A 14,880-nucleotide genomic window follows, 5' to 3' on the forward strand; every position below is an offset into this window, starting at 1 on the left:
ACAAAAATGCCCACAGTTTATGCAAGACTGCAGACCATCTGTACTTTGTAAATATGTACACTTCCTATGTACACATTTACTGGATTACTATTGGTTTTGCCACAGAAACAAGATGTCGATATATGCAGAGCTATTAAAATGCCATTGGTTCATGGCAGCTTATAGACAGATGTATAAAATCAACAAATCTGAATCTTGAATAGTTAAAGTAATAAGTCATCGAGGCTATATAAAAGCAATTTTACCATAGGTTAAGAATTTTGTTTAGCACAACACTGAGGAAAAAACAGTAATGCATGGCCTTATCTACCTGTAGCTTTTATTTTGTAGTGCTTTTAATCCAATGTTTAATGAATATGTCAGCATAAATGATCAACAATAAACAAATAAATACAAATAAATTATTTTCTATGCCTAAAAAGTTTATTAAATGTTGGCTGTTTATGACAAGCAAAGCAGAAAGCAGAATTTAATTATAAATATGCACTCGCAGTAATGCATGCTTTTTTTTATAATTTCAAACCAGGCTCATCCAATCAGCTTTCAGAGCCAAAGTTTTTACTGAGTGTACAGGAAACAATTTGGATATTGTTATCAGGGTGTGCTTAAGACAATAAACATTGCCATTAAACATATGCCATTACACTAAAATCAAAGTTGTCACAACCCATACTTAGCAAAATGACTTGTAGCATGATATGTCGAAAAAAAAAATTATCTTCTGTACTCAGAAACTGATCTGCGGCACAGATCAACAGAAATGTATCAGAAATACACTTGAATACATTGAATTTGTAGTGTACAACATCAAAATGATCACCTATTCACCAATGAATCATGCATTGCACTTAAACAAGGATTTAGGGCGGGACATGTTGAGTGGCTCCTCCCCCCTTTTAAAATGGCAACTGCATTTAGTTACTCAAAAAATGAAAATTCGGTCAAGCATTTACTTACCGCTACATTGTTAAAAACCTGTATAAATGTATTTGTTCTGATGAACACAAAGGAAGATATTTTGAGGAATGTTTGTAACCTTCCAATCAGAAGCCCCATTGACATCCATAGTAGACATTTACTCAAAATATCTTCCTTTGTGTTCAGCAGAACAAAGAAATTAATACAGGTTTGTTATAACATGACAGTCAGTAAATGATGACAGATTATTTATTTTAGGGTGAACTGTCCCTTTAAGAGTCTGGAATCTGATGAAAAGCTAAAGCGCAGAATGAGGTCATAAATTACATAATGAAAATATTGAATGCTTATATTTCAATGTTTCACAGCACACTTGTGTAAAGCTATCCTTTTGGCTAACATATACATACTAAAATCCCAAAAGACTGACACCATGGGATTTTAATTTGTGTTGAAAGACTTTGATTTTGTGCTTTTCTTCATTACTTTAAAGAAAAACATTGATCTAATTCATACATGCATGTGCGATACTTCTATCACTTCTATTACATTTAAGGTCAAACAAGAACGTAAACCCAATTAAGCAATATGTGAGGAACATTAATCAAAACAAAACAAAACCACAGCACTGTAAGATTCAATGGATGACAGAATAACATTTGTTTTATAACAAAAGAAGCAGTCAAGAAGTAAAGGTTTGGCCTAGGTGATAAGATTTTCTCTACCACCCACCTAATTATGGTCCACGACTATGTGAATGAGAAGCTAATAAAGCGGGTATTATCAAAGCATGAATAAGTAAACAAGCATTTTGAATAAGCTTTAAGCCCTTACAATAGGCCAATTTACTGCATTGAGAGAATCAGAGGAATAAGCTACTTTGCAGGTCCACATCCTAAAATAGCTCCCATTAAGGATGAAACCCCAACAAAAGAGGCTCAATGGGGTGTAAATACAGCCGGAAGATTTCTGGTTGGGTCTACATTTTAGTGCTATCGGGGTTGCTCTATATGTTTGTAAAAATTATGTTAAAATGGTCCCAAATAGAAAACAACTCCCCGGATGGTCAGATTTAGTGTGTCAGCATATTTCACTTATTGTTAATGTACTATATGCACTGTATGCATGCTAGATGGAAAGCTTTGCATTTATTGCAGCTACCTTTTCATTTTATGCTAATTTGATTTTATAGGGTTATATAACACTGCCCCATAATGCAACAGCATGGTAGAGTTAACGCACCTTTAAACTCACCTCCTGTATAATTCGGTTGTTCTTTGTCAGGCTGTTTATAACGCCAGAGCGCATCCCCTTAAATAACCACACATTTCCATTAGATGGGCTACATTAAAAGATATAATAGTTTTTTCGTTTTATATTTTTGCGTGTCGGTTAAACACTTACAAAATTCATGCATGACATTTTCCATCGGACGACAGACTCTCCCTCAAAAAAGATGCTGCACCAGAACCAAAACCTTTGAGGTCACGGACCATAACTTCCTGTCAATCGGTAAAGAAGTAGCACTAAGGTAAGCTGAAAGCTACTTTGATTCAGTGCAGCTCCCCGGAGGAATGGCAAATGTTAAACCCAGCCATTGAGCTGTCAGCCATACACGCAGTCCTGCAGTGTTTGCAGTACAAACAGCGAATGTAGTATCTGAATGTGTTTTCTTGATCAGCCAGATTCAAGGCATATTAACAATCAGGACGAGCGATCAGATTTATATGCTGGTCTCTGATACAGCAATCAGCCACATGCACTTTATGGATTAGGTGTGAATTTTAAGGCAGTGGACACAGACACATTGATCCGAGACTGTTGGTGCTAAAAACAACAACAACAACAACAGGTCTTTATTTATTATCTTGGCATTAGGCTTTCAACTTGGGCGTATTGTAATGTATTCCACCTCTTGATCGTTGACCAGGTGAAGTATTTTTAGTGGCATGGGCCACATGAGAAACAGAAAGAAATGTAAATCCGTGTTATTTTACAATCTGTAAAAGGTGATGCATTTGGCGAGCACACAGGAAGTTCAACATCAACAAAGCGTTGCCTGCCAAATCTGGGTGACTTGCCTAGCTTGAAGATATCTGAACATGATCACGATCGAGTTTGTTTAATCATGAGTCATGTATTATTGGCTGCTTGTGGTGGATACTCTATCAGAATTGTATTCATAAAACACCATTAATGGTGTGTGCCCCCGGACACAAACAAATGCACACTTGTTCATAGTCGCACAGCCTTGAGCAAGGACGAGTTAGAAAGCTTTTCATATTCTAATGGAGATGCTGCGCTCACATGTTGCCTGGGAGATGAAAGATTCTGAGTCTTCTGCATCAGTGATGATGTAGATATTGGCTCATGCCTTGGATCAGTTCCAACACTATGACATTGGAAAGATCCCAGGCAGATTTTTGGTTAAGACATTTAAATCAGTAGCTGCTTTACATGGACAATTATAGTCAGTTTAATGTTCGATCCTATTCAAAATGCTCCATGTAAAAACCTCAATTGGAATAAAAAGACCCAAACTGATTAAAAATCTAATCGATTTGAGAAGGGTGGTTTATACCTTTTGTAATCTGCTCAAAAGGAAATGTAAACACTTGATCGGATTGATAACTAAAATGATCTGCGCATGTGCAATGACGTGGAATTGGCGTAATGACGTATAACGCAAAGAACAAGCGTGTGTTGTTGAAGGAAGTCACTTAAAGTTACTGTCTTGTCATTGTAAAATTGTCCTTATCTTTTTAGTGAAACAAGATAGCACTACCAGTCAGTCTCCGATTTATTCACTGATCCACAAACGTGGAGCGCCGCTGGAGCGATAGAGTACAAAAAGGACAACTTTGGACTCGCGGTTGATCTCTGCTGCACTGCATGAAGTCAAACACGCTTTTTGGGCACATCAGTGTTTTTCCTGCTTGATAAATAAAATCAGCATGGCACAAAGCTCCATGTGCTTGTAGGTTATTAATTATGACCTGAAATAGACACACAGTGTTTTTAGAAGGATGCTTGTATGTGTATCTGGAAAAAGTGCAAAACTCTATATTTGTGACCTGCTCTGGCGAAATGAGTCAGAAGTCTTCAATTTTAAGATATGGAAGATAATGTGGAAAAATAATAAAATCTATTTTTATAGCTAATTTCAAAGAACAGACATTCTAAAATAATCTCCCAAAGTTTTGTAGTTCAAATAATTGAGTAAAAGTATTTAAATGACTATTAAAGTTGAAAACGTTTAACTAAATTCTGGAAATGAACATTGCTTTTTCCTCGTCACCCTGGAGCATTTCCCGGGTATCCCCTGAAACGTCACTATCTCTCCAAATATGGTGTTACACATTGTATATAGAGCCAATCAAAAAGCTTAGAAATCCACACAAATGCTGATCATTTGTCATTGGGAAGCCCCGGGGCACGAGATTGGTCCAGCCATCCTCCTGTCAGACACGCAGCGCTCTGTGTAAACATTTAACCCGATATTTAACTGTTGGTGTCTCCGTTATGAATTTGTTACTTATTGTAAACTAGTCTTTTTGTTTGTCTCTCTGCCTCTCTCAATTTCTCTCCCTCTCTCTCACACACACACACACGCACGTACGCACGCACACACGAGCACACACACACTCTTTCTCTTTCCAGCAAACATGTAGCACTTCTGTTCAATCTTTCTGATTTTAGTAAATCTTTGTAAAAGTGCCTTTTAAAATATTTATTCAAATAAATACTTTACAATAATTTGAGCTTCAGCCTGGTTTATTATACATATTAATGTCTTTGGTCAAATTAAGCTATTAAATAAATAGTTTATCCATTTAAAAATGCAATGGATTTTGAAAGATATTTACAAAAAACGGGCAAAAAAACTTTTAAAATGATTTTCTCAGGTTTTCATTTGGAAAAAGAGGGCAGACAACCATAACTTAAATGTCAATATTTTTTAAACCATTTAAGGTATGACTTTGACTAGGATATCATTTGAAAGCTTATGATCATGATCTCCTCTTTCACAATTTAGAAATTTTGATCACTGTGACTCATTTTTCTGGATCAGGTCACATTTGTGCAATGTGTGCATTTTAAATGATCAATCTGATTTGAAGCTTGTGTAAGACTGTATAAAAACACACATCAATCTGATCACATTATTAAGTGTTAATGTACACACTATGATAGGATTTATGAATCAGAACAATTTTATTCTGATTAAGACAAAAGGTGTCCATGTAAACGTATCTATTGACTACATTTGAATGCCCCCTCGTATTTAGGCTTGCCGCGATAGTCGCTGAAACGGTGATAACCGGTGCTTTAGCCTCTCACCGGTTAGATCACTTGCCCACCGCGACACCGTCTTTCACCGTCGTTTTGATATTTTCGTGTAATTAAATCATTTAGTTTTGTTAGAGAGAGCAAACACTTACAACTGAATGTGTCTGCTGCCTGAATTCAGCGGAGCTGAACGCGCGTCATGTCACAGAGCAGCAGGTGTCAGATTTCATTTATTTCTGTCAGAGTTTGAGAGGCGAGCTGACTGACCAGATGATGACAGAAGCCGCGTGCTTACTCGTTTTTGTTATAATATACATATATGATGTTTAATATAAGCGAGATCGTGTTGTTGTTGTGTTTTTCATCAAGAAAAATTTTAAACCCATCATTCAAGCAGCGCTTTTATGGATAAGTAGCCGGTTGCTCTGCTTGGGACTGGCGGGTGCTGTGAGAATTACCCGCGCACATTGACTAAAGCCCTTAAGTAAACCAGCTGTTGCACTCGCATTGCATGCAAATTCATACGCGATTTAACGCAGCTTACGCAAGCGCTGCATTTAAACAGTTGCGTAATTCAAAAGTGAAAGTAAAATGTGCACGTCTGCATGCACATTTATAAGCCCCTCCCAGCCGGTGATACCGGGATCACCGAGTTTGTGACGCGCCGATTAACCGGTGGGAAAATTACGTCACCGCGGCAACCCTACTCGTATTGCGATTATTATGTAATTTTGAAAATGTATTAGACATGATCTCATGTGAACACAATACTTCAATCAAAATATAGTGATTAAGCTCATGATCGCAGCAAGTATAACCGTAATAAAACATGTGACATATGCACATTTTAATTGCAATACATAGCCACTTTAAATCGTATCTATACCGCATAGGGTGACCAGACGTCCCGAAATCTAAGCTGCTGTCCCGAATCCCGCTCTAATTTCCCCGAAAATTATACTGATGCAAAATCTTGAGTAGTTATTGTCTAATAAAACATGCGCGAGGAGTTTGAGTCATCCTGCAGCCAGCCCCCGCCGGCTGCTCATTGGCTGCAGCATCTTTGTTTTTTATATAAGCTGTAGGCGTGCATTAAGATATGCACTGATAAGGCACGGGAGTGTGGCCAAAGTTAAAACCTCTACTGGCGTCGAGCCTCCACAACCTCGGTAGGCTATAGCTCAAGTGTGAATTTAAAGTTGTATTGTTTCTATTCATTTATCTAATTCATCCATATGCACAAAGACAATATGAGTTTTTTGTCCTCTTTTTGTTTTATAGAGTAGAAGTGAAAGTTACAGCAGCCGCGAGGACAGTTGAAAGTGCAGGCAGTGACAGTCAGTCGCGTGAAGGAGTCAGATTGGTCGAGGGCGAGGCACAGTGTTAAAAAAAAAAACTTCTATAAGTATTATATAAATGTATATGCATATGTACTTATATTAATAAAATATGATTGGTTCAGTAACTTCAGTTTGAAATTAATTGTCTTTTATAAGTACATTAAATAAAGAAAACTATTGGATGATCTAACTATTATTGTATGAAGAATAATGCTTCTATAGCCTACTTATTATATACATTTATTTATATGCATATGTACTTATTAATATGATTGGTTCAGTTTGAAATTCATTATCTTTTATTATTAAATAAAAAAATACATAAAACTATTATTGGTTGATCCGCAAACCAAACACATACCACATCCACCCCCCCGTCCCGAATTTCAGTCAATCTCATCTGGTCACCCTAATACCGCAGTAACTGAAGGGCGCATGTGTTTTTTCATGCACCTTAAGCCCAAATTCATAGTAAACTTGTTTTTACTGAACTTTACTGAACAATTTTGCCTTATCCAGACACAGCTAGTTTGTCATTTAACATAAATAAATAAAACACACCTTTATAACACACCTAAAAAGTAACACACCTATATGTAAGTTCATCATGTATGCTATGAATCGGGCATTATGAATCATAACCACAATTATTAGCAAATAATCAAGAAAATAAAAACAGCATGTAAAAAGAAGTGAAGAGGTTTAAACATCTTACTGTGATTAAGTCATTACTCTGATTAATGGAAAATCACATTATTGATGTACATGTAAACATAGTCATTTTAAGTCTACGTTTGTCTAATTTGATTTGAAATGATACAGTTACAGCTCTGAAGAAATGCATTTGCATATATGATTTTGATTGTAAAATGCACAATAAACAAAGATTAAATGAAACCCCATGAACTTTTCAGATATCCATGTGACAAACAGAGATACGAGACAGACTTGTCGAGCGCCCTTGAGACACAGAGATCAACTAAATCCTAGACAAATCCTACTGTAGGTGAGCCATGTTATTGTGGATACAAACAAAGGACTGTATCTCAGCCACTGAATCACAAGCTCCAACTAACTAGATTTAGAAACTAGATTGCTGTTTTAAACTTTGTACAGTTCTGCAATAAACACTTAAAGTAGGTTTGGAGCACACACTTGTTCCTTGCCAGTTCTGGATCATCCGGCAGCCATCATGGCTTTTAGCGCAAGCTAAATTAATACTGATGACTTAGTGTGCTAGTCATCTCGTTTTTCATTAAATCTGTCAGCGGCCGGCAGATTGTGTGCCGCATCACCCTCTACAAAGCACAAAGGACGCAGGATGGGTGTGTATGTGTACCTGTGTGTAAACTGAGGGTTGATGGTAGAGAAAAAACTAAAGCAACAATCACCGTGCCTGCAGTTTAAGAGTGTGACATTGACTTTTTCTGGCTAATCCAGAGATTTAAACTCCAACCACAACCTCTTATTATCCAGGTTTAAAGTACATAGCGGGCAAACATGCTGATCCGCTCCACCAAGATCCTCCTTGAGTTTAAAGTACAGTTGTGCAATAATTAGATGTACTTGCTCATTGATGTACAACGTGCATTGATCTTTCCAATCTGCAGAACAGATTGCATCATTTGCATAATCAAAAGAAAATTAATGAAAGTATTAATTGTGCCACCCACTGCCTAATAACTTCAATATAAATGGAGCCTAATGAAATCTCAGTGTAATTGATTAAACTGTTCAGGCCAGTAACTGTAAATGTCTTTCATGATTGTATAAATGCTGTATGTTTATTTGATTACACATGTGATCCGGCCACTTGTGATCATCTAAAACATTAACAAAGGTTAACTAACACCAATCACAGAAGAGTATTATGTGGTGCTTGAGAAGGAATTATGATGTGCCACATAGCTTGAACCACACACGATGGAGAATTGGGGACACCAGCAAAGTAAACTCATGAAAAATATCACACTGGGTTGGGTACATTCACACAAAGAGACACAATGTCCACTTTAAAGTGCTGAACAGAGTTACAGTATGTTCACACACAGTTTTTTACACATATTTTGCGAATGAGGTGACAGCCTGCAAATATAAAAGGTTGTCATCTGTAAGAAATATAATTATTGTTATTTGCAACTTTAATTTTAAAGCAGAAAAGTGGATTCACCTTAGCTACCCACTTGTTATTTAAATAGCTGCCAATCACAAACACTAACTTTGTGAACAAGCCCTTGGAAAGCCTGCTAATGTGAATGAAGAAATATTGTATGAAGCTTTGCACCTGTAAATTGGATCCTGCATCACCATCATCTTGCTTTCATCCCAGGTCCATTCTTTTTTCTGCAAGAAATAAAAGGGATTACGTTGGTGTACCTCACACACGTTTTTAATGTATGACAATATAACCAAGGCAGAAGATTTGCATCATCAGTGTTCTAATTTTAGGTTCATGCTTTAAATAAGGCAAAGATATAAAGCACCTGCTGCGTAAATCAATAATTTATGCTGGAATTAACATCACAAGGCGACCTATGATGCAGGAAATGCTTTGACTTTGAGGCAAGAGTCTTGAGTAAGGAAAAAACAAACCCAAAAGGCATTTTAAGGCACATCAAAGCACCTTATCTAAAGGGTGAACACAGTATAGAAGGACTGTAAACTCTATAACCCGCTTTCTCACCATGACATTAAGCACAGTTTACCCAAAAAAATGCAAATTTAATTCTGACATAATTTACATTTAGCTTATTTATACACAATACTGCATAGTTTTATAACTATATCCTTGAAAAACAAAAGGATGAAGCCTTTAAAGGGATACTCCAGCCAAAAATCAAAATGACCCCACGATTTGCTCAACCATAAGCAATCTGAGATCCATATGTCAATCAACTCAGACGAGCACATTTGGAGTTATTTTAGTAAATGTCCATGGTCTTCCAAGTTTTTAATTGTAGAAAACAGGGATCAGGAAAAATTTCTGCCTTTAAACCCCAAAAGTGAATTCATCTTTCACAGATTAAATCCAAGTCTTCTGCGGATAATTGATGTGATTTTCGAGAACGTCATCATCTTTGACTCATGCAATTCTCACAAGATTTAAGCGTAGTGAGTCCAAAATGGCATCGTTACCGGAAGCTAGTTATTACAGTTTATAAAGTTTGAAATATGAATATATTATTTTTCTTACAAAATTGCATCAATAACCCGCAGAAGACTTTTATTAACCCATTGAAGCCAAGTGAATGTATTTATTTTATACTTTGGAACATTAAATTACTTCTGTGAAGGATGTTTGTACTTTTTGGACTTCAAATTCAGAAGTTCTTCCTTGATCCCTGTTTACTCAGGTTATAAGCTTGGAAAAGCACAGACATTTACTAAAATAACTCCAAATGTGTTCGTCTGAGAGATGATGAAAGATGCTTAAGAGTGAGTAAATCATGGGGTCATTTTGATATTTGGCTGGAGTATAGCTTTGAGTTAGCTGCCAGGGTTAAACCAGATTGCTATCATCATCCAAAAATGTTTAATGCAATTGTTAATAAAAACTAAAACAGTTGTTAAGAGGTTAACGTTAAGAAATACTGCTTAAAGTCCTAAAGAAATTTATAGTGATGCGCCGATATTTATCGGCCGTTTTTTGATGATTTTGAAACCATCTGCATATCGGCAATAGCACGAGAAAGGCCGATACCGATTGTTTATTAATTAGCTGCATAAAGAAATCCATTATATGTAAAAAAAAATGAGTTAATGTTGTTAATAAAATAAATGTTGAATAGCAAAAACCACCTTTTAAGGTTGTCATGCTGTCTTATTAGATTTGTTTTAGCTTAATTTGTGCCTCTCTTATTATGTTGGTCAGTTAAATTTTAATTAGATCCAATCCATGTTCAGTAAAAATATTTTGATGCAGAAATAAACTAGTTAATAGACCAACTGTATAGTATTGTATACAAGGGTTTAATATCGGTATCGACGTCGGTATCGGACAGAAGTTGTCTGTTTAAATCTGTATCGGTATCAGCCCAAAAAAATCCTATCGGTGCATCCCTAGAAATTTAAATAGATTTTTTAATATTGTGGTATTTATTTCTATAAATGACTTATTTGTGAGCTTCGTTATTTATTTTTTTACAAATGAATGTGCCCTCATAATCTTTAATTAAAAATGCTAATCTCCTCCTCTTCTCGAAACTATCTCTCTTTACTTCCGGTCACAAGAAAGGACTCGAACAAAAAGCTCGGAAAAAGATCGAAGAGATTAGTAATTAGCAACATGACCCTTACTTGCAAGGTCACAACTAGGAAAATAAGACGATCGCTACTTCCGTTTCATGGCGACTTTAATTCTACCAACTGATTATGTTGATCAAGTTCCAATTGGTGGATATTTTCTCAGTACTTTATTGGTAAATACATATTTTTTTGGATCATCACAAAAGTTCCCTATAGTCAATACAAAGGTTCTAGCTATCCTAGATTGAGTATATAGTGAAGCATTCCTATTAATTAAATGTTCCAAGTAGGGATGGGCAATATAAACGATATGCAATATAAACGATAGAAAATTGGCATACAATAGAGATTTTAAATCTATTGCACTATCGCGATAATGCGTGTTGATGACACAATCTACCCGCGAACTTTAGAGCCACGAGCTGCAGTCGAATAAACATGGATGAAAGCGTCAGTGAAACAGAGGAACTGATGAAAAAGGCCGATGCAACATCTATTATTTGGATTTAAGCCATAAGTTACATAAGTTAACTGCTGCTCCACGCGCGAAATGGGCATTATGGTCTAGTAATTGTGAAACATGCAGTATATATATATATATGCAGTATAGTCCTCACAAGCATTTAAAGTGTTTAGTGTTATAAAATAATTAACTGTGTTTTTAGCAGATAGATCTTGTCAGCTTTATCATTTTAAAAGTAGATCACCACACAAAAAAGTCTGGACACCCCTGCTGTAGAGTGTGTCAGGCAAAAGTTCCAGCTAAGAGAGGTAACAAGACTAATCTGGCCATAACGGTTTACTTTTACTTACTTTTTTAGCAGTTTGGCTTTTGTAAGGGTCTATATAACCTGTTCTGAAACGAGCCTATTGAAATTATTATATCGCAATACATATCGCTATCGCAAGAGGCTGCAATGTATAACGCAATATGGATTTTAGGCCATATCGCCCATCCCTAGTTCCAAGTATAAATAAATACTTTTTCGAAGGCTAATTTGTTGTTCTAACCTGAAGAATGTTGCATTAGTTTAGGCCAGGGGTGTCCAACCTTTTTGTGAGCAAGGGCTACCACAGTGGATAAATCTGGAGGGCTACTTTTTTGATAGAGTCTACTCAAAACTTTTTTCTTTTTTTTTGTTAATATGTTTTATCATTGTTAAAAGAATGTAACATGCATGAAAGAAGCCAAGCTACTATAAAAATATGTAATAAATAAATATTAAATTGAGGGTATTAATAGAACGTGCTTTGGCAGGCAACTCACAAACTCTTTGCGGGCAACCTGGTGCCCACTGATGTTGGAGACCACTGGTTTAGGCATATCTTTCATAAACAATGACAAATCAATATGACAGTAACCTTTGGGAAGCTGATGGCGATATAAGAGTTTTAAGAATGTGATCAGCAATGAAAATACAACTGGCTCACTACTAGAGGCTTTCAATTGGTAAAATTAAATGGTAAATGTTTTTATTTTAACAAAAAAAAAAAAAAAACAAGTAAAACAATAATGAAAGCTCACCTTTTTCTTTTTCCGAAGCGCTACTCTTACCCCATCCACAGACACAATGATGTTGACTTTTTTCTTTTTGATATTTTTCACCTTAAATTCATACTGTAAGAGAGAAGAAAGAGAAATATCAATATACAGCAGTTATTTTACCATTTCAGGCAACTTTAGAAAACCTTCAATTCAATCTAAGGACAAAAAACAAGCTTTGTGCCCTCTGCGATCATCAATAACTTCACCTTTATTTTTATTGGCAGATGAGTCCTTGTAGAAAACAAAACCAACTCAAATGCGATTAACATTTTGACAATTAAAATGCAAGACTTTAACTTCTAATCGACCAGAGAGTGTCAAAGGGAAGGGAACAGTTGAGCCTTTTAAGTACATCTGGGTAAAATGTCCAGTAAAAGGATTTGTCTATAGCTCTTTTTTGTGAAAGCACGTACAGCTCTTCCACCAATCAGAGAGGCATTAGCATGTTCAGAGACTTATGGATGTGGGTGTTGGTACAAGCAGCTGTGAGCAAACATTAATAAACAAGTAAACAAGAGTTTCCGCAGGGAAAGCTGCTGTCTTGATTTTTCATTTCTAGTTTATAAAAATCGATGTTAGTTGACTGAAATGCCCACATGACAATATCAGCATGTTTCATATTTATGAACTAAGTTTAGATGAGCTCATTTTTTGTGACTGCCAGTGTATATTAAAAATGTTGATTATTAGATAGAAAGATAGGACTTTTTTTGGGTCATTCTGACATTTTAGAGATAGGAAACGTAATAGGGAAAATATGTAAACACCATGGCTCAATGAGACAGGCTTTAAACCAAACATATTTAAAAAAAAAAAATTTTTAAAGATATTAAAAATAACCTTAACCCGCCATTCTCATACTTAACGTCATAATGATAGTGTTTAAACGCTATATGAGAACATACAACAAGATCAAGAGTTAAATAAATGATTAGCATTGAACAAATATATACATATATATACACACATATATATATATATATATATATATATATATATATATATACACACACATATATATATATATATACACACACATATATATATATATATATATATATATATATATATATATATATATATATATATATATATATATATATATATATATATATATATATATATATATATATATATATATATATATATATATATATACATACATATATATACATATATATATATACATACATATACATACATACATATACATACATATACATATAAATATACATATATACAATATATATATATTTATATATATATATATATATTGGGCGATAAAGGCTGTCTCTATGAAACCTTTCTTTCCTTTTCTTCTCCTCTAAAGTTGTTCATTATGCAATATTTGGCAGTCAATATTCATTATACTGTAAGGTCCAGCAAAGTAAAGTAAAGTCATGAGCACCTAGTATCTAATACCAACAAGGTGACGGCTTGTACGCTCTTTTCTATTTCCGCCCCCTGTCTGCAGTAATGCCTTCCTGTTGTTTTCCATTCTAATTGAGTTTCTATAAGCCACCTGCACCCCATTTCTTGTCTCTCAGCAGATGATGAGTGAAATTTCATCTAGTACTGACTCACAGGGGTCATTGAAGATACAGAAGCCGCTGTCTGCGAGAAACTGGAATAAACCAGAAGATAGACCACTTCACAAGGTCATGTGTAAAAACACTTGTGTCTTCTTTTGGAGCACTTGTCTTTATAGCACAAATGTAAGAATACTGTCATAAGATGTTGGACTGAAGTGTGACAATGGCATAAAAATGACACACGGACATAAAGTATCATATATATACTCTCTCTCTCTCTCTCTCTCTCTCTCTCATTATGAGCCGGACCAAACATTACACCAGTGTTGAAATATGAATAAAGTTGAAACCTGCACACTCTCTTGAGTCAGACAATGAGGAGCATTGTGCTTATCTTGAATTCTTCTCTGAGCTTATCCTACAAGGTCAAAGCACATTTCAAACATGTCCCTGTTCCCACTTCCAAGGACAAAACCCAACAGAAAACTATGCGCAACGGTGGTTTTAAAATGAATTTCAAGTCAAAACACAGTTTCACACAATATAAGACATAGGTGATGCAATACAGCATTGTTTCTGTATAGCTATTCAGGTAAATATAATAAATTACACATCAAAAATACAAAATATGTGCACACAAAAACAAAATAAAAAGTGGGAATGTGAGTTTAACGAGTGTGGTGTTTCTGTAGCTGGAAATGCACGATGCTTTCTATGCCAAGGTCATAATCTTAGAAAACACAAATACTGATAATATGCATACTGGAATGCACTGCTTTTATGTAAATGTTAATGTAAACTTTTAATGAATCAAATGGACTGACAAATCTGGCTGAGCTAAATACTGAAATCTGCCGTCTGAGTCATTGTTTGAATCAGACAACTTGCTTTTTTGGAATCGGCTTGCTCACTGAACCACAGGCGTCCTCCTTCTGGCTCCTGCGGTAATAAACTATTTCCTGTAGGAGACACTGTAATTTAGTACCATACTTTGGTCATAATACTATAC

The 14,880-nt window shown here is 35.4% G+C and overlaps 1 protein-coding gene across 1 annotated transcript in view; it reads right to left on the reverse strand.

Annotated features, from left to right (window-relative positions):
* The window catches only part of nos1apa (nitric oxide synthase 1 (neuronal) adaptor protein a), a 139,924-nt gene that overhangs the window by 89,565 nt on the left and 35,479 nt on the right, over positions 1 to 14,880 (reverse strand). Inside the window, exons 3-4 of the mRNA XM_065272582.2 lie at positions 12,319 to 12,411; positions 8,833 to 8,891 (exon numbers count right to left, since the gene is read on the reverse strand). Coding sequence (XP_065128654.1) covers positions 8,833 to 8,891; positions 12,319 to 12,411 — 152 coding nt within the window. The remainder of the gene's footprint in view (positions 1 to 8,832; positions 8,892 to 12,318; positions 12,412 to 14,880) is intronic.

This window comes from Paramisgurnus dabryanus, chromosome 7 (assembly GCF_030506205.2).
Source record: "Paramisgurnus dabryanus chromosome 7, PD_genome_1.1, whole genome shotgun sequence".
Lineage (NCBI taxonomy): Eukaryota > Metazoa > Chordata > Actinopteri > Cypriniformes > Cobitidae > Paramisgurnus > Paramisgurnus dabryanus.